General features: G+C 47.5%; 1 protein-coding gene across 2 annotated transcripts in view; it reads left to right on the forward strand.

Moving 5' to 3' along the window:
• LOC138569646 (uncharacterized) overlaps positions 1-21,026 on the forward strand; it is a 1,436,407-nt gene that overhangs the window by 426,367 nt on the left and 989,014 nt on the right. For both annotated transcript variants that reach the window (XM_069647797.1, XM_069647798.1), the window contains exon 12: positions 8,508-8,660. In XM_069647797.1, coding sequence (XP_069503898.1) covers positions 8,508-8,660 — 153 coding nt within the window. The remainder of the gene's footprint in view (positions 1-8,507; positions 8,661-21,026) is intronic.

A 21,026-nucleotide genomic window follows, 5' to 3' on the forward strand; every position in this document is an offset into this window, starting at 1 on the left:
CTTTGTGAAACCATTTGAAGTGTTTTAACTTTAAAAGGCTCGAACACACTTCGGTGCAACTGGTGGGTAAACAATAAAAAAAAACATTTTAGAAATCGTTATTGTATGTCAAGGTTCGTCAAGAGATGGGGTATTTATAGTTAGTAATAAAATGTTTGTCTGATAAATTGCTATTTTCTAACATTCATGGATGCACCTGGTGCAGCAGAGTTCATTAGTGTTGCTTTTGCTGGGGAGGAATGGAGTGCCCTGGGACAGCAGTGGAGGCAACTAGTGCAATAGAAGGCTGCATTCTGCTTATAGTGCAGGAGCCATGGAATGCTTAGGGGGAAGTCAATGACTGGTGTGGATGGGGGCCAGAGGCATCGCTGGAAGGGCGCTGGGGAGGGGATGAAAGAAGGGGATAGAATGGGGATAGAAGCTCAGGGGCTACACCCAAAAAGGCCAGCTAGCACCGAGTCCCGACAGTCACGATATTAGCATAGCCTCGGATCTTTTCCAGACCTAGCAACACCCCTGATAGATGCCAAACTCAGTTGACGCCTGTTCTTTTCAGAAAGCCCACAGAATCACAAAATGTTTTCCCATGGTGCTTTTGCAAACTTGCATATACACATGGGGCTGATTTACTAAGCTCAGAAAATAGCTTAGGTAGGCTATTTTCTTAGCTCAGTAAATCAGCCCCATGTGTGTTTATCCTTGCTCTCTTGCAGAAAGATACAAACCTTAATCCTAATGCATTTTCCCCCAAAGTATCTTGCAGCAGAATAATGCCAAACACTACATTTTAAGTCAAACAATGGTTTTGTTGTGAAATTAGAATTGCATTTAAAAATAAAAAGCAGGAATGCAGAAAAGAGTATCCACTCTAATGAATTCACTCTTCAGAGGCAGCAGTACAGGTCCTGACTCTGCTAACAAAGGGTTGTTGCCCTCACAATATCACAGCTTTGGCGACATGACTTCGATGCCTTCCGAGTAACCCCAGGGATGTGAGCGATTCTTACAGAGGTTGCATCTCTGTGCGCCGATTCTTTCCCATCTATCTCCAACTCTTTCCACTAAGAAGGTTAATTACAGAGGAAGACAGTTGACTAGACGTTTGCACTTGTCAATAAGGATTATTTCAACCTGACAGCCAAAATCTTACAGGGGTTAACTCCTCCTTTCATACTTACATACACTAATATGTGTACTCTTTAGTCAGCTAATAGCCATTATTGTTTTTTGTTGTTGTTGATGTATTTCGTTTTATTAGCAAAGGTTTACAAGCAGCCCTTCTCACAGTCATTTTCAAACATCTAACTTTGATTATAGCGTGCTTCCATTTCGTTAGACAATCAAAGTGTGGCATTCAGACTCTAATTACAGTAGAGTTCTGCATTATTTTCTTCCCTTTGTTTTTCCAAATATGTGTATATTTGGTGGTTCTAAAAAGGACCCTGATCATGAACCTAATAATATCCGCAGGCTATTAGCTCCACGTCTAGATTGGAATAGGGGCTCTAACTGCCTGTGAAGACTGCATTCCATGCTTTCCTTTGCGATTAGTACATTCTGGTCAAAGGGCAAGGGACTATGGACAAGCTCTGTCAGAGGAACCCCAGGTGAGGCTGATCTTTTTTCCATGCCCAAGTTCTAATAGAATTAGAGCCCTTATCATCAAGCTCTTTTGTTTGCTAGGTGACCTTTGCCTCAATTAGAGGCCCTTGCCTTCAGCTTAGGATGCCTAACTAGAGTGCAAGTAACCTACCAGACAATAGAGCCAAGTAGGTTGGGTTCTATCAGTTCAAAAGTGGGAGGAAGCTACATTTTCCAATAACAACATAGAAGAATCCGAAGATATGAATAAAGTTAAGAAGATCCATCATTTATCACAAAAGTCCCGAAAGGTGTGAAGGATTTTAAGAATGAAGCCAGATCACAAGTTTATAACTTTTCAAGAGTGTCATGGGTAGTTAGGACGTTTTTAGGCCATTTTCCCTACTGCAGGATAATTGTTGGCCATTTATCCATTCTTGAGTTTTTGGTTGGCATGGGCTCTCCAGGTACCACAGGATAATCATTAGGCCATTTAGCCATTCTTGAGTTTTTGAAGGACATTGGCAATGCCTATGCTTCAAGAAAACAGCTAGGCTATGTATTATTCACTTTTTGGTATGCATGGTCTCTTTTGATATGTCAGGATAATGGTTCGGCCATTTATCCATTCTTCTTTTTTTGGAAGGCATGTGCTCCTCCGATGCCTCAGGATAATCATTCGGCCATTTAGCATTATTCAGTTTTTAGTAGGCATGGACTCTTCTGCTACCTCAGGATAATAGTAAAGCCATTTTTTCCATTCTTCAGTTCTTGAAGGCCTTGGCTGTTCCGATACCTCTGGATAATTGTTAGGCCATTTATACATTCATCATTTTATGGTAGGGCTGTGCTCTTCCTATACAGCAGTTTAACATATCTTCCCACCCCCAGTCTTTTTGCAATCCAGTGGAATAGTTGCTTATTCTCTCATAGGAGAGTGGCTAGAACATTGAGGGCTGATCTGATGCTAGTGACCATATATTTGCAAGATTTTACTGATGAACAACTGACGAACTTGAAGAGTAGAGAAGAACTGCAAACCATTTTTACAGACATTCCCTCATCTCTGGAGGGATATAAAAAGGACATTGAACAGCATAAAATCTGCAAATTCAGAAGGGACACACTTGACTACTCACATGATTTTTTATACACTTTTGCAAAAATATTATCAAAACACCAGACCAACCCGCAACCCTAGACCCCAGTCTAAAGCACCTAGACAAGAGGGAAGTACATAAGCAGTGACACTCCGGCAAGTGGAGACAAGACAAGACTAGCTAACACTCTCAATATAGTAACAGTAGGACAGGGTAACATACCTGGCATGACACCTAATACAATTTTCCATAGCTCACAGCCCAATTCAACATCTTCAAAACAAACTTGTATACACCTATATGGAAAATGAGGCTCAATGTTTTCTTTAACCTCCAGTCTCCACGAGAAGAACCATCAGCTACTTTCGACTATATGGAAATGAAGCCAAAGAGTTCATTTGATCCGCAGATAAACAACATTACGAAAGACAGATATTGACTGACATGAAAATGATTGACTTCAATAAGACGTCAAAATACAATACAATATTAGGAAACACCAGAGTCAACTAATAAGAGATATCGCAGATGACTGCATTTTAGCTTTGAAACCATCTGACAAAGGGGTGCTATAGTTATTATGAACACTACTTTCTATAGCTAACAATGTATGTCATTACTTAATGACACAAATACCTATGTACCAAAAGAGCAGGATCCCATGTTAATGATTGCCACATTAGTTAAGGAAACTTTAGAGAAAGCCCTGGAAACTCAATAACTCAAACTTTTATCACAAAAGAATTTCCCATTAACCCTGTTTTCTACGGGTTACCTAAAATGCATACAAACACAAAATATCCACCACTGAGACTGATAGTTGCAGGTACGGATAGTATTTTTGACTCTCTGGCTATCTATGTAGATCAGGTATTACAAACTATTGTACAGAAAACAGGAACTTACTTGAGGGATACCACACATTTCCTTAACATTCTGAGGGAAATTGAGAAATTACAAATGGATTAAATACTGGTATCTCTCGAAGTCCAGAGCCTTTACACATCGATACCCCATGAAGATGGTCTGGAAGTTCTGGAGTGGTCCTTACTACAGGAAGAAAACTGTGGGCAGCAAAAGTGCTTACATTGGAATTAACCAAACTCAGCCTCTAAAATAACTTTTTCAGATATAATAAACAATTTTATCTGCAAGCAGCTGGGACATCAATGGAGTCAGCCATGGCCCTGACATACTCAAATCTTTTCATGTACCATCTGGAGACACCTGCAGTCTTGAAACATCCACATTGGTCAACCAGACTCTTAGTCTGGAAATGTTACAACGATGATGTATTTGTAATCTGGACAGGCGACTGTAGTGAACTGGATGAATTCCTGAGATATTTGAACTCTATACATGAACAAATCAAAATTCACAATTGAAGTTGGGACACCTAAATTACACTATCTGGATGTAGAAGTGGAACTCAAGGAAGGCATTCTGTCAACGAACATTTTTTATAAACCAACTTATGTTAATAACTCCCAACACTACCTGAGTCAACACACAAGGCATCTGAAAGATAATCTTCCTTAGAGCCAATTTTTGAGGTTAAAAAGAATAATTTCAGATAACAATGTACTGGATGCCGAAAATGTGAGGTTAACTTAGAAATATAGAAAAAGAGGATATCCACATAGTATAATTATGAAAGCTAAAACCAAAGCAAGCCAGATGGAACGGGAAGATCTGTTGAAGTTCAAATCAAAATCATGTGAGATTCCTTTCCTCTAAACTTTGAAGTATTCCAGTCAAAGTCACCATGTGCCCTGACTCATTAAGAAGAATTGGAAACGTATACAACTAGACGCACAATTGCAACAACTCTTCCCAAGCCTGCCACTCATAGCCTACAAGAGAGGTAGAAACCTCAGAGACCAATTGGTGAAGGCTGATAAGCTGAAACCTAATTCAAAAACTGTACTCCAGAGTAAGAAAAGTGGGACACTCCCTTATCTCCATTGTAATAACTGCAAAGATATAATGAAGGGCAACTATGAGATATGCCCGCACAGGGATAAAGACCAAACTGAGAGAGTTTGCCAAATGTCACTCCAGCTCAGTTATATACGGCCTGAGCAGTCCATATGGAATTTTTTTATGTGGGCCAATTTACAAGAGAAGTGAAGGACAGATATAACGAACATAAAAGCAATATAAGAACTAAAAGCATATGCTCAGAGACAGACATTGGCCCAATTTAAATGTATGGTTCTAGAAATGGTACACAGCCCCAATAGGGGTGGGGACCAAGCCAAGAAATTAATCCAAAGAAAACTCTATTGGATATAGAGAATAGATAGCCTGACACCTAGTGGCATGAATTTGGAGTTGTAGCTGGGAGCATTTCTGTAGAACTTCATATTGGTACAATTGTTTCACTATCAGGAATATAACACTGTACATATTGTAAGCATGTTTACCCTCCCTATATATTCACCTGGAGTAATCTCCCCCAGAGCTTATGTATTCCATATGAGTCTGGTTGGGAATAGGGTTCCCATGCACCAGTTGTAGCATTGAAGGGCAACCGATCCATTGTCCCAGAGAATGAATTTCTAACTATTCACCAAGAGTTACACTTACTTAATAGATGTATACTGTAATGTTGCATGTGACACTATTCAAGAATTCTATAGACAGCAGTCTTTCCACCAGTTAGGGCGATGAGCGCACAGAGCAGAAAAAAACACATAATACGCATGATGTATTTATTTGGGAATACTGAGTGCTGTAATAATTTATTAAATATGCTGTATCCTAAGGAAGTCATCGTAAGAAGTCATTGGGCTTGCAGAAATGCAAGAAAAGTTTACCTCTAGACAAGTGTTGCCTCGTGCTATGTCATTTATTTAAAAGGGACATCATCAAGCAAATACGTCGCAGTGAAGTCGTCTTTTTAAAGCGGCCATCTTAGAATGATGCTCCGAGTCTGTTTTGAAAAGATTGGAAGATGCTGTAGCAGCACAGCAGTCAGCAAAAGCTAGTTTCCTCTCCTGCCCATCAGTTGAATAGTTCTTGCAACACCCCTAAGAGGTACGCTTTTACACATCGTGGTATATAGCCTCACATTACACAAATAGCAGATGTTTAGCACAGGCTTCCTGGGCTTTATTCTTATTTCTATAGATGAGGAGAGGCACTTGTTGCCATTTCTTCATATAAAAGTCCATCTGGCACATTCACTAATGGCGACTGAGAAGAAAAGGTAGGTTCTGGAATTGTTTGGATCCAAACTCTCACTTATTGGGCTATGAAGATTCAGTTCATTTTTGCTTTCTGAAAACAGATTGATAATTATTCCCTACAGGAAAAGTACAGACAATGTAGCCCTTATGAATCGACAGCAGGCAATTATAATGGAGGTAATAATTATTCCTCAATGAGTTGTAGCTACAGACCTCTTTACGTCAGTGAAAATGGAAGTGGACCTAAAGCAGAGATAACCCAGGCTATCCCCTATCTATTTAACAGGTTGGATCACAGGTGGAATAAAGTACATTAGAATTAAAGATACCCTATTGAATCAACGAATCCTGAGCTACACCAGGTGTATGAGCTAGTGTTGGGGCTTAATAGTAGATCAGATATGATAGTAGCCTGTATGATCAAATGAATTTCTCATACTAATAGAGTGCATTTTTTATCTTGAAGTTATAGATTGCCACAAAGGTTTTAGAAAGAAATAATGAATGTTTACTCCTGAGGAAGGGATAGAAGTCTCGAAACGTGAAGAGCACAGATCTAAGTTTGGAAATATTTAATTGTTGAACATTTTTTATTTGTACTGCATTTTTTTGTATTGCACAAACATTATGTATTGAAATGTTAAAAATGTGTATATCCTTGAGGTTACAAATATTTATTTAAAAAAAATCTTTTTTACTTTACTACAAAAGAACGTGCGTTGGAATTTACTCATATAAGTATCTGAAAATACTAACCTAAAATGTTGTTTGCTATGCAACACTTGGTGTGCAGGCGAGGCGAGTGCTCCACTGCTAGTGGACACCGGCTTCTTTACTATTGTTATTGTGCACCCCAGTGCCAGGGTTGTTTTTCTCCACTGCACCCACTTCCCAATATACATCGTATTTACTCTTTCAATAGCACGCGTGCACCTGTACAATAGATTTTGTGTAAGATCTTACTTCTGCTCCGATTTGATTCATCTCTGAAAGATGTGCTCTGACTGACCTACATTCCAGCATGTGGCATTGCTCTTTTGGTTGGTTTCTGGCGTTAGATTGGCCACCAGTAAAGTGTGGCAATAATTCTTCCCTTACTGTAGCAGAGACGTGGATCAGGAATGCTGTGATTGTAGCGGTGAAGTAGCCTAGGTCAATATTCTTTCTCATAATGCACGTTAATTGCTCTCCTCCAATCTTAATTATTGTAATCGATAATCGTTTTTCTTCACCAGGGAGCAAACCTATGATGAAGATTGTTCTTTAGTATTTTTTTGACATATAGGGACGTCAAGCTTCCTGAATTATCATCCTCGAGCCCCAAAAGCAGCGTGGGCCCTCATTTTAGTACCAAGAAGTTAATAGCTCTTTTTTTAATGACAAGAGTTTCTTCCTTTTGCAGAGTTTAATGTAGACAGGCAGATATAAATATAAGGGTTTGCGTTCTCCTCCTCAAGAAATAAGCTTGAATTCCAGACACACCCCTGTTTTGTAAAAAAAAACAGCCATGACAGTGGTTTGTTGAACAGTATTAGGATTAAATATTAGCGGAATGCTTTGGGTTTGGGGCAGCAAAGAGGCTTTTTTCGGAGCACCGTACCAAGTGCTTGTGCTAAAGATGCCCATATATGATTTCTAAAAGTGGGTTGATTTAATGGTCCTATGTGTTTTAATCAAATGTTTTTAATGGTTGCATTGACATTTATGTTTACTGAGTTGATTACCACAGAATGCAGGGCGTGGCCCTCTTTCCCCCCCTCCACGCACCCTCCCCACTCCTCTACTCTACCCCAACCAATATTGCCTGAACCCAACCATGCAAAGATCATTTGAGAGAAAATCATTTGAACAGATGGGGGTCGACCAAACCACACAAACCGATTTAACTTTGACTAGGACCATGCAACTTTAACTACAACCCCAGACACATTCCCACTGCCTCCTGCTGTGAAAAATGTGAGAACGTTTAGACATGGGACTGATAACACAGTGTAGCCCCCAGAAGCCATCCTGTACCACTTCTGGTAGAGGCAGAAACCACCTGGCATCACCATCACCATCAATATTCTGACTTTCAGTTATGGTTCCGTTCTCAGGAGGATGATAATAATAATAATAATAATAATAATAATAATAATAATAATAATAATGGATAGCTCAGGGGCAACATGCTCGATCTTGGAAGCAAAACGAGGCGGAGCAACCCAGGTTCGATCTCTGGGTACGAGAATCCTCTTGCTATTAAGCTTGTTACAAATAACCAATTATGATTGTAATAATAATGATATGTGTGCATAGATGCTTTGCTTTTTGCACATTTGTGATAGAGAAGTCAATATCAGATAGAATGGGTGATATTGAGGTCAATCTGGCAAATTGAGATATTACACATATTGCATGTGGTGCAATATCCCAATTGTATTTTAGAATAGTTTGTATTTTTATTTAATGAAGGAGTACGTTTTTAAAGTTTGTTCAAACCATAGAGCACACCAATAAAAAGTAAAAACATAAAGAGAATAAGATTAGCTTTACTAGAATCTTGAGGGAAATATCTGGCAAAGGGTTCCCATGCTACAGCACTCCTTGCGGTTGATCGGTCTCTAATTCCCATTTGCTTTGTCTATCCTTTCAGATGCAGCTGTTTCTAAAAGCCATTGGAAATGCAGGCTTGGCGGCGGCTTTTCTAACACCCGTGCTGAGTTCTTGTGCACTTCAGCAAAGCAATCCTTCGGCAATACGACTGGCCGCCATCGAGGCTTTCAGGCGCATCCCATGCTCAGCGGAGGTGAGTTGCATGCCAGCTGATCTGCCTTTTGATCACGAGGACCACTAATGAGGAGTGCATGTGGGCACAGATGTGCAGAAAAGAAATGACATGCATGCAATTCCCTGTGTATTTTGCTAGATTTCATTGCTCGCTTGTGAGATGTCTGGCACTCCAGCTGCGCATGACCTCATGAAATTGAGTTACACTTGGAAGGGCACTTGGAAGGGCAGAGGGGCGAATGGAGTCAGGCAATAGACCAGGGGTCTGCAACCTGCTGCAATCCAGATGTAATTCAGATTGCAACTCCCATGATCCCTCATCACTGACTACGCTGGCAGATGGAAATTGTGCAAAACATCCAGAGAGCCAAAGGTGACAGGCCTCTGAGATAGATGGGCCCGATTTTTCAACTTGACCATTCCCATTCCTGGTCACTAAGCCTCCTGTTCACACACCAACCAACATCACTGTCTCTGGCAGATGACAGTGGCCTAGAGCCACATGCAGGCGCCAGACCCAAGTGGTGACATGCTTGCCTTGAGCTCAGATTACCTTGACACCGAGGAAACATTGAAAACATTGTTTGATTGGTTATTTCTGCTTGATGTAATAGTAGCCAGACTCGACAAGCAACTCACATCTATAAGGCAGTACTTGCTAAAACTGAGGAATACGGTATCAACCACAAGCAAAACAACTGGTGTTAGTGACACTCACTAACTCAATCCTCAGGAATTGGCCTGTGGTTTGCAACTAAACATCATGCGAATGTAACAACTCACAACATTTTCAAACACTTAAACAGATTCTGAAGAAAAAAAAACTATGAGTTATGCTATGTCATGCCAGTTTACGTTATAAGTGATCATATGCTATGGCATGTCAAGCCAGGCCACGTTCTGTTATATAATAAGTGAAGCTATGCATGGCATGTCAGGCCAGGCCAGGCCACATTCTGTTATAAGTGATGCTATGCGTGCCGTGACATGCCATGCCAGGCGACGCTGTGCTATATTATGTGATATTCTATATCATGCCAGTTCACGTTATGTTATATTATAAGTGCTGCTAAGCTATGTCATGCCAATTCACGTTGTGCTATATTATAAGTGATGCTATGCTATTGCATGTCATGCCAGGTCAAGTTGTGTTATATTGTGTGATGCTATGCTATGGCATGTCATGCCAGGCCACGTTCTGTTATATTATAAGTGATGCTATGCATGGCATGTCATGCCATGCAACGTTGTGTTATATTATGTGATGTATTGCTATGGCATGCCAGTTCTTGTTATGTTATAGTAATCGTGATGATATGATATGTCATGCCACTTCACATTGCGTTATATTATAAGTGATGCCATGCTATGGCATGTCATGCCATGTCACGATATGTTATATTATGGGATGCTATGCTATGTCATGCCAGTTCACTTTGTGTTATATTATAAGTGATGCTATGCATGGCATGTCATGCCATGCAACGTTGTGTTATATTATGTGATGTATTGCTATGGCATGCCAGTTCTTGTTATGTTATAGTAATCGTGATGATATGATATGTCATGCCACTTCACATTGCGTTATATTATAAGTGATGCTATGCTATGGCATGTCATGCTAGGTCACATTGTGTTATATTATTAATGATGCTATGCTATGTCATGTCAGCTCACGTTATATTGTAAGTGATGATGTGGTGTGGCATGTCATTGCAGGCCAATTTATGTTATAAAATAAGCGATGCTATGCTATGTCCTGCCAGACCACGTTATGTTATTTTATTTTGGGTTGTGTTATATTGACATTTAATCCTCCAATCTCATTGCCATGGCCTTTTGTCCCAAAACATTTTCATAATAAAAATGCAACTGTGAACCCCAGAGTTGAGGTCGGCATCGAGTTGGGGCGACTTCTTAGACATCTATGCAGACTAAAGCCAGTTGGCAGGCCACAAGCTGACATTTCGCTGACGGGAGGTTGCCCCCTCTTTTCTCTTTCTCTATTCTAGTGTGTCTTTCACTCTTACCGTCGGTTCAGGGTTTGTAGTGCTTGTAATGTCTTCCCCATCCCTTCACGTGATATATGTGATATTACAGTATCATAGATTGTGCAATGTCTGCTTTACAATACTAGTGTTCGTGCACGCTGGGCTACTGCCCTATCAGTGTACTCGTAGGTTACTCTGGCTTTGGAAAACAAGAAAGGATTTTTTCAATGTAAAGTCTCCTTAGGTTATCGATGTATTGATAGTCCAGTCCAGCAGGGGAATTCCTGCCTTCTGAGTTTTTCTGAAAGATGCTACTCCGGGGGTCCCACATTTGGAGGGAGGTTGCGCCGGAAATAAGCAGACTGACGTGAAGAAAAGACATTCCTTCTTCTTGCTCAAGGCTGTGAACTTTAATTTCTTGACCAGTAGCATGGATCCATGTCTTTTCTTCTCATAGACATGTTGTTTCATGTTTTATCAACAACTCCGCCTGCCCTCGACTGCCCTTTCTCTTTCCCTTTATGGGGGTCCGCCCCTATGCACCCCTTGTGCTTCCGCTTGATCAGCTCTGCCCATCTACACATAGCTCACCAACAAGTCGCTGAGGCCTCCTTAATATTGTTATACATAATGAAGGGTTGGGTGAATAACTCTTGAGTGAGTGTCAACGCTCTTTGGTTCGTGTACCTGGAGGCAAATCTACTAGGAGAACATTTGGCTTACCCGGATTGGGGTTTAGCCCCTTTTGAAACATCCATCACTTGCACAAACTCTGCAAACCTATGGAATAAGCAAACCACATGGTTCCAGCATGTGACTCCAAAAGCATGGATTATTTTGTTCCCCTGAGATGAGTGTTGAAGAAAAATATGAGATATTGCCAATTCTCGGAAGACCCTTCAGTCAAGGAACTAAACATGTAGCTGAAATGACGATAATGTCACTACCAGGGTTCTTTACGTCACCTACGATTTGATCAACATGGGGGCGTGATCTGAAACTTCCGTCTGTTGAGGGCAGTGAAGTGGCATGCCAGGGCCCATCACCAAAAGATTCAAAAGAAAAAGATCCTGCTACCACCTCTGGAATGATTCACCATTATTTCATCAGCTTGCAGAGGATCAAGGATGCTCTTGTGTTGTTACAACTGGTCTGTCATAGACCACACTTAAAAAAAAATGTGTGGGTTAAGAATGGTTAGCTATTTGGCAATAGTTCCATAGTGGGCTTCTTTATAATGCATTTGACAAAAGTGCTGTTGAACACATTTTTTTATGTGCAATTTCACAGTTTTGTAATTGCCAGTGGATTAAAAATAGCTCGAGCTATTTGTGAGCCTGTCCCTGATAGTGTTGTAGATAGATTACTATTGGGCTGGTCTCCCACTGGATCGAGTCTGGATTTTGATTGGGGTAAATCTTGGCGAATCATGTGATTTTTGGTTGATAAGTAAGCACACAGGTGTCTTGCCCACTTTGTATGAAGGAGCATTCAATGTGCTTGATGCTTCTGAATTCCTGAGCTCCTCCATAATGAGAAACTGCTGATTTGTGTGCTCTGATACTTCCACAGGTTTTTTAGTGCGGTCCACTGCCTAACCGTCAATAGTCAAACGGGTTCTGAACATATATATGGCACATTGTCACAGTGCTTATCAATTTCTATTCTAATGACTTCAGTTCTTTAGCTTCTATTAAATGAAGGGTGCCAAATGTCATTTGATTCTAATCTGTGAGCAGAATTGTTTTCGGAGGTGCAATCTCATGGTTGTATGTGAGATGGTCAAAATACCGAAAAAATACTGAATTGTTTTATTTTTATTTGGGCAGGTCCCTCCAAGCCCTGTGTTTTTCTATCCCCAGCGTTTCTCTATCCTTTTGAACCGCACCCAACCCCATCCCCACCCATTTTAACCCCTTACCCTACTACCATATATATATATATTTAATTGAACTTTTCTGTATTTTTTCGGTATTTTGCCTTTCTGTGAAACTTACCACTCTTTTATTTTCGGTAAAATGACTGGGTACCAATATCAACAATGTAAGGAAAGGCCCATGATAATAATTATTATTATACTAATGATCTAAACTAAACTATTGGGCAGTTGGGTGTGTAATCAGTGGCAACCAAGAGGTATTAAGAAGTTCCTACGGGCCCTTTCAAACAGATATTCCAAGCTCAAATATATAAAAGAAATGCAAGGCCTGGCTAATGCCCGTCCATTAAAAAAAATGCATTTTATTGTTTAAAGCGCAGACCTAGCTTGAGAGAAGCGGACTGCTGTACATACTATGGGTTGCCTTTGTTTGAGCTGCCATCTTTGAACAGTAGCGCAGTACTGTGAGTTGCTGTCTTTGCGTTCATTGCGATTAGTCCTGGGTCAGGTGTTGTTGAAAAGGCCACGTTTTTAAAGATCTGCAAACTTGTAGCATTGTGGGGGCATTCTGAGTCGATACTGGGATCGAGTTCCAGAGGGTGGGTGCGTGATATGAGAAGGATTGTTTGCCGTTCCCTCTTTGTGGACGAGCTGTCCATCACCATGAAGGGTAGTAATCTTTCAAATTTAAAATCAAATCCAGCTATCCTTTGATTATAATATGGACATGAAGTCATTGACTAAACAATATCCACTTGGAGGTCTGCACTCGCTGCCAAAATACGTAAAAACTATCAGGCCGATTCATGGAAATAATGTGCGCGGAAAAACCGGCGCACGCGTGCGAAAACGTGCGATTCGCAGTGGCACAGAAAAAATCGCAGAAAATCGCACAGAAAACAGCGCACATCCATTCATGGAAGCACGGGCACGCGCGAAATGTGGGATGTGCGCTGAGAAAGTGCGCGGCGCACGCTGGCGCACGCTGGCGCACAGGTCAACGAACGCCATGCGATAAAGCCACAGCGAATTCGCACATAGCGCGGCGCACAGAACAAAAGTAGGCGTAACACGGGGCGTCACACGCAGAATGGGGAACAACTCGTGAAAATGTGGGCGTCACAGGGGAGGTCCAGGAGGCAAGTGCGCGGAACGCCCAGACGCTCGCCTGCAACAGGCATTCATGGAATCGAATCGGGTAAAACAGCGCACGGCCAAAGACGCGCACAGGCCCATACCCGTACGCCACAGAAAGCAGGCGGTAGCATCCCAATACATGTGCGCCAAAATGTGCGCTTACCGAATACACAGCTCAGCGATTGTGCCTGGGGGAGCGTGTGCGTGCATTTCAGGGGTGCGCACGAAGTCATACACGCGTTTTGGCTGGGTGCGTGTATATCAGGGGTGCGCAAGAAGTTTCACACGCGTTTTGGCTGGGTGCGTGTATATCAGGGGTGCGCAAGAAGTTTCACACGCGTTTTGGCTGGGTGCGTGTATATCAGGGGTGCGCGAGAAGTTTCACACGCGTTTTGGCTGGGTGCGTGCATATCAGGGGTGCGCGAGAAGTTTCACACGCGTATTGGCTGGGTGCGTGCATATCAGGGGTGCGCAAGAAGTATCACACGCGAAGGGGCCTGGGGGAGCGGGGTGCGTGTATTTCAGGGGCCTGCGGGTGGTTTCACACACGATGGGGCCTGGGGGAGCGGGGTGCGTGTATTTCAGGGTCCTGCGGGTGGTTTCACACGCGATGGGGCCTGGGGGAGCGGGGTGCGTGTATTCCAGGGGCCTGCGGGTGGTTTCACACACGATGGGGCCTGGGGGAGCGGGGTGCGTGTATTTCAGGGTCCTGCGGGTGGTTTCACACGCGATGGGGCCTGGGGGAGCGGGGTGCGTGTATTCCAGGGGCCTGCGGGTGGTTTCACACGCGATGGGGCCTGGGGGAGCGGGGTGCGTGTATTTCAGGGGCCTGCGGGTGGTTTCAAACGCGATGGGGCCTGGGGGAGCTGGGTGCGTGTATTTCAGGGGCCTGCGGGTGGTTTCATACGCGATCGGGCCTTGGGGAGCGGGGTGCGTGTATTACAGGGGCCTGCGGGTGGTTTCACACGCGATGGGGCCTGGGGGAGCGGGGTGCGTGTATTTCAGGGGCCTGCGGGTGGTTTCACACGCGATGGGGCCTGGGGGAGCGGGGTGCGTGTATTTCAGGGTCCTGCGGGTGGTTTCACACGCGATGGGGCCTGGGGGAGCGGGGTGCGTGTATTCCAGGGGCCTGCGGGTGGTTTCACACGCGATGGGGCCTGGGGGAGCGGGGAGCGTGTATTTCAGGGGCCTGCGGGTGGTTTCACACGCGATAGGGCCTTGGGGAGCGGGGTGCGTGTATTTCAGGGGCCTGCGGGTGTTTCTACACGCGATCGGGCCTGGGGGGGGAGCGGGGTACCACTCACCGTCTGCCTTGCATGTAGAAGAACGCGTAGCCAACACCCGCTGCGATGTAATAGCGAGTGAACCCCAACGGATGGAAAACACACGCACCGCACGAAAAGCACGTACAGAGAAGCCCTACCAGGGCAACGCCCGTGCGCGAAACTGCACAGACGCGCTTACGCTGTAAGGGCCTTTGGTCCAATGAAATCGCGTACGCGTGCTGACGCGCTTACGCGCTAGGGCCCTTTCCTCGAATTTCACGCTGACGTGCAGGATTTTCACATGCCAAATCACTCCGTATCAAGCTGGCCACGCGAAAACACACGGAAGACCACGCTCCTGCCCAGAAGGCCGAATCACTGCCCCCCAGTGCCCCGAGCAGCCTCCCACGTGCCATCTGCTGCTGCCTGCCTGCCTGCCTGCCTGCTGCCACCGTGCCCTGCCATTTGGCGCCTGCACATCAGCCATCTGCAGGGGTCCAGTTGCTGTGTCCACCCCTGCTGGTACAGAAGACTCCCGACTCGAATAGCATCGCTCCACAGCCCAGCCCCAGGACCCAGTTGCCCACCCACTCCTGCCCCTGGGGTTGCCATGTCGGGCACATCTACATCTGACACCAGTGGCAACCCCCGGCCAGAGGGGCAGAGGGGCACCAGCTTCACTGCCACCGAAGTTGGTGTCCTGGTGGAGCAAGTCCTGGGGCAGTATGATGCCCTCTTCGGATCGTCCCGCGCCAACAGGGAAGGACGGGAGAGGATCTGGGCCGACTGTGTGGTTGCCATCAACGCGGAGGGGGTGGCAACCCGCACCATCCAGAAGGTCAAGAAGCGCTGGGAGGACTTGAGGTCCAGGACCCTCATGAAGGCCCAGCGCCTCGTGGAGGGGAGCCGGGGCCGCATGAGTTCCATCCAGTTGAGGGTCCTGGAACGCGTACACCCAGCGCTCCACGCCCAGGTCCTTGAGAGGGAGACCCGTCTGGAGTTGAGCGGTAAGTGGCCAAGCATTGCTGTGTGAGAGAGGGCATGTTGCAGTGTGCTGGTTGTCTGATACTTGCCTGCATGTGTGACATAGGCCATGTACGCATGTATGTGTGCAGGGACATCATGGGAATGCATGTGCGACCTGTAATGTGTGAACCGCACGGTTGTTGCATGTGTTTGAATGCAACATGGGGAGCCCTGTGCAGATTGCACACATGAGAGCATGGCAGTCTCTGTTCCTGGACATGGGTGGGGGCGAGGGATGGGTGCTGATGCCAGATACATATGTGGTATCCATGTCTGTGTGCCTGACCTGCGTGTCTGTGACTTGTGAGTGCCATGGATACATGACACATGTCTGTGACAATGTACAGATTCACTGATGCAGCCTAGTCATCCTTGTATGCACTGTGATTGGGGTGTACGGGGCCAGATGGATGTGACTGAGGTGAAGTGTGTGCATGTGATAGGCATGACCCATGATGCATGTGAGTCCCATTACATTGTATGATTCGAGAGTCCATTGGACATGTATTGAAATGTCCATGGCACGCACCATGACTGTCACTGTGTGTGTTTTGCCTGGACTGACACATGTGTTGTGGTGTGACATGATGGAAGTGTACTTTGACAGTGGCACTCATCTGCTATTGCTTCCTGTCTAGGGGACCATTGTACAGTACCCTGATGCTTGTGTTCTATGTCTCCCTCTACACAGCGGCTAGTGAAGGAGAGGGCGGAGACGGAGCTGTGGAGCAAGGCGGCGGGGATGCCCCCACGGCTGCAGCGGGAGGGGTGGGTGAGCCCCCACAGGGGCCTGCCACGGCGGTAGACGGTGAGGAGCCATCCAGGTTGGTGGTTTCCACAGAGGAGGAGGAGGCCGCCACTGAGGCGCACATGGGGCCTGGTGGGGGCATCCCTGCTGGTGCAAGTGGTGCAGTCCAGGGGCAGGGGCAGGAGGCAGCACAGGTCACCGTGGAGGGGCCTGTGCATGTCGCTGTCCCTGAACCTGTGGGTGCACCACCTTGCACCAGCAGGGATGCCCCGTCCCAGGCCCGTCTGCAGGTAGAGGGGATGTCCATGTCATCTGACTCCCCTCCACCTGCGGACGAGGGGACCCCTGGCCGTGTGGAGAAGGTCCTGATTGGGGTCGCGATGCGCACGGCTGTGATTCGTGATGCCGTGCGTGCTTCCCAGGAGGAGCACGCACGTCATCACGAAGAGCACCGTGCCGACGTGGCCCAATTGGGATCGGCCATGTTCGGGGGTTTCCTGCATGTGTCGGCCAATCTGGCGGCCCTCTCCTCCTCTGTGGAGACTATACGCCAGTCGTTCTCCTTGCCGTCTTCCGGGCCCAGATGCCACCAGGGCCCCCTGTGGACCTGCCCTGACCAATGCAGCCAGCTCGGTGGGGATCCCATCCCTGCCACAGTCGGGAGTCAGAGGTCCAGCAGGGGTGGACACCACAGCAACTGGACCCCAGCAGATGGAGGATGTGACGGCATCATCGGGCAGGGCACGTGCACGACGGCGTCGGTGGTTTCCATCAGCCTGGATGCCGTCGTGCTGGCACAGGCAGTTGTGTCGGAGGCAGCAGCAGGCTCAACGTGGGAGGCATCATGGCTCGGGCCATCAACATCAGGGGTGCAGGCATCGGCTGGAGGGCAGGAGAACCCTGGAATGGGAGTGGCTTCCGTGTGGGAGCGGTTGCGCCAGCGGATAGGTGCGGAGCGGCAGCGGGCAGAGGAGGAACGGCTCACGATGGTCAGGGCGGAGGACTCCATGCGGAGGGCGCTGAGGCGGGCTGAGTGCCTCGAGGGTCTTCGCAGGGAGTTTGAGCTTGACACTGCGTTATCCCTGCGGGACCTCGGGGCCAGGGAACATGCCCGCCTCCAAGCCATTGACCAGGAGTTCGATGATGCCCTGGCCCATGACAACAACCAGTGAGCCGTCCGAATAGCCCGCTGCCTTTGTATATAGTTGTATAGTTAGGGTTAGGTTTCATTTGTTTTTTTGATTTTTTTTTGGTTGCGATTGGACAATGCACCACTTTTTTGTATATAGTTCAGTTTTTAGTTAGTAGTCATAGTTAGGTTTAATTTGGTTGGGCTCATGGACCCGGGATGATCTTCTTCATGGTTCTTCATTGTCTTTTTTTAATTTTTCAGATTATTTTCTTGGACATTCATCTTGTTTTGTTTGATTTGCTTTGTGTTTTTTCTTATTTCATTTCCATTCTACTTGCTGTTCAATACATATTTTTTTTAATTCTTCAATGTGTCGTATCATCTCATTGCTTTCAGGCATGTCATGTTGGGTGTTTTGTCATTCACTTGCAGCCATTGTGTGTGACAGACATGTGTTCATTTGCATTATTTAAATTGGGGGTGTAACATGTAATTGCCTTTGATATGTGGGTGGGTGTGATAGTTGGTTGGGCCTTTTGGCAGGGGAGGATGGGCATTACGGACATGATTGGGGATTGTTGGGACCCAGGTGCAGGGGGGCATGGATTGGACATGGGTGGGGGCCTGCTGGCAGGTGCCCCACAGTGCTGGGGGGTGGGGGTGGTGGGGAACATGAGTTGGACATGGGTGGGGGCCTGCTGGCAGGTGCCCCACAGTGCTGGGGGGTGGGGGTGGTGGGGAACATGAGTTGGACATGGGTGGGGGCCTGCTGGCAGGTGCCCCACAGTGCTGGGGGTGGGGGTGGTGGGGCACATGAGTTGGACATGGGTGGGTGCCTGCTGGCAGGTGCCCCACAGTGCTGGGGGGTGGGGGTGGTGGGAGACATGGGTGGGGGCCTGGTGGAGGCTGCCCCTGGTGACTGGGGGGGTGGGGGTGCTGGGAGACATGGGTGGGGGCCTGGTGGAGGCTTCCCCTGCACTGCTGGGGGGTGGGGGTGGTGGGAGACATGGGTGGGGGCCTGGTGGTGGGTGCCCCTGCACTGCTGGGGGGTGGGGGTGGTGGGAGACATGGGTGGGGGCCTGGTGGTGGGTGCCCCTGCACTGCTGGGGGGTGGGGGTGGTGGGGAACATGAGTTGGTGATTATTTGTGCAAGGAGACATGTGCCTTTGCTGGGGGGCATGCCCATGTTGGGTGGGCTAACTGCGGGACATGACCAGGGATGCAGGGTAGTCCCCTGTGGTGTGGGCTGCCTGCAGGGACCGTGGAGGGTGTACAGGGAACACCTGGGAGGACCCACACTGGCAAATCACATGTAGGACTCCCCGGCACCTCTGCAATACACGTACCCTGCTGAAATCGTGTGTAAAACTTTCTGCGCACCCCTGAAATACACGCACGCAGCCCAATCACGTGTGGAACTTCCCGCGCACCCCTGAAATATACGCACGCAGCCCAATTGCGTGTGTATCTTCCCGCGCACCCCTGAAATACACGCACGCAGCCCAATCGCGTGTGAAACCACCCGCGAGCCCCTGGAATACACGCGCCCAGGCCAATCGCGTGTGGAACTTCCCGCGCACCCCTGAAATACACGCACGCAGCCCAATCGCGTGTGGAACCACCCGCGAGCCCCTGGAATACACGCGCCCAGGCCAATCGCGTGTGAAACCACCCGCGAGCCCCTGGAATACACGCGCCCAGGCCAATCGCGTGTGGAACTTCCCGCGCACCCCTGAAATACACGCACGCAGCCCAATCGCGTGTGGAACCACCCGCGAGCCCCTGGAATACACGCGCCCAGGCCAATCGCGTGTGAAACCACCCGCGAGCCCCTGGAATACACGCACCCAGGCCAATCGCGTGTGGAACTTCCCGCGCACCCCTGAAATACACGCACGCAGCCCAATCGCGTGTGGAACCACCCGCGAGCCCCTGGAATACACGCACCCAGGGCAATCGCGTGTGAAACCACCCGCGAGCCCCTGGAATACACGCGCCCAGGCCAATCGCGTGTGGAACTTCCCGCGCACCCCTGAAATACACGCACGCAGCCCAATCGCGTGTGGAACCACCCGCGAGCCCCTGGAATACACGCGCCCAGGCCAATCGCGTGTGGAACCACCCGCGAGCCCCTGGAATACACGCGCCCAGGCCAATCGCGTGTGGGACTTCCCGCGCACCCCTGAAATACACGCACGCAGCCCAATCGCGTGTGAAACCACCCGCGAGCCCCTGGAATACACGCGCCCAGGCCAATCGCGTGTGGAACTTCCCGCGCACCCCTGAAATACACGCACGCAGCCCAATCGCGTGTGTATCTTCCCGCGCACCCCTGGAATACACGCGCCCAGGCCAATCACGTGTGAAACCACCCGCGAGCCCCTGGAATACACGCGCCCAGGCCAATCGCGTGTGGAACTTCCCGCGCACCCCTGAAATACAAGCACGCAGCCCAATCGCGTGTGGAACCACCCGCGAGCCCCTGGAATACACGTGCCCAGGCCAATCGCGTGTGGAACCACCCGCGAGCCCCTGGAATACACGCGCCCAGGCCAATCGCGTGTGGGACTTCCCGCGCACCCCTGAAATACACGCACGCAGCCCAATCGCGTGTGAAACCACCCGCGAGCCCCTGGAATACACGCGCCCAGGCCAATCGCATGTGAAACCACCCGTGAGCCCCTGGAATACACGCGCCCAGGCCAATCGCGTGTGGAACTTCTCGCGCACCCCTGAATTACACGCACACGCTCCCCCAGGTCGCGTGTGTTACTTCTCGCACTGGTTCAGGGTTGGCGCAGCCCTTTGCGATGGTTTTGCGATCTTGATGGCTTTTCCTTGCGCGAGGGCGTTCTTGGGGGCGTAACTGGCGCTGCTGCAGGGTCGCTGCGATACTCTGCGCCACAGCTTGTTTTGGAGGATTATTCCATGAATACGATGTGCGCTGAAATGGATTTTATCGCATGCGGCTGGTGCAGACATTCGCACGGGAACACTCTGCGCCAGCCGCGTGCGATACTTTTGACTGTATTTCCATGAATCGGCCTGTATAGGTTACTTTAGACATGGATATCGACTTACCAGATTTTTTATTTAGAGGCACTTCGAATAGTCGTACCTCTATCATTCGAAAGCATTTAGGATTTGAATTGGGATTTGTCTACCCTCTACAAAAAGATTGGGATTTGTTTCCTTTCCATTTCTGAA

The sequence above is a fragment of the Ambystoma mexicanum genome, chromosome 2q (assembly GCF_040938575.1).
Source record: "Ambystoma mexicanum isolate Mex_15411 chromosome 2q, UKY_AmexF1_1, whole genome shotgun sequence".
Classification (NCBI taxonomy): domain Eukaryota; kingdom Metazoa; phylum Chordata; class Amphibia; order Caudata; family Ambystomatidae; genus Ambystoma; species Ambystoma mexicanum.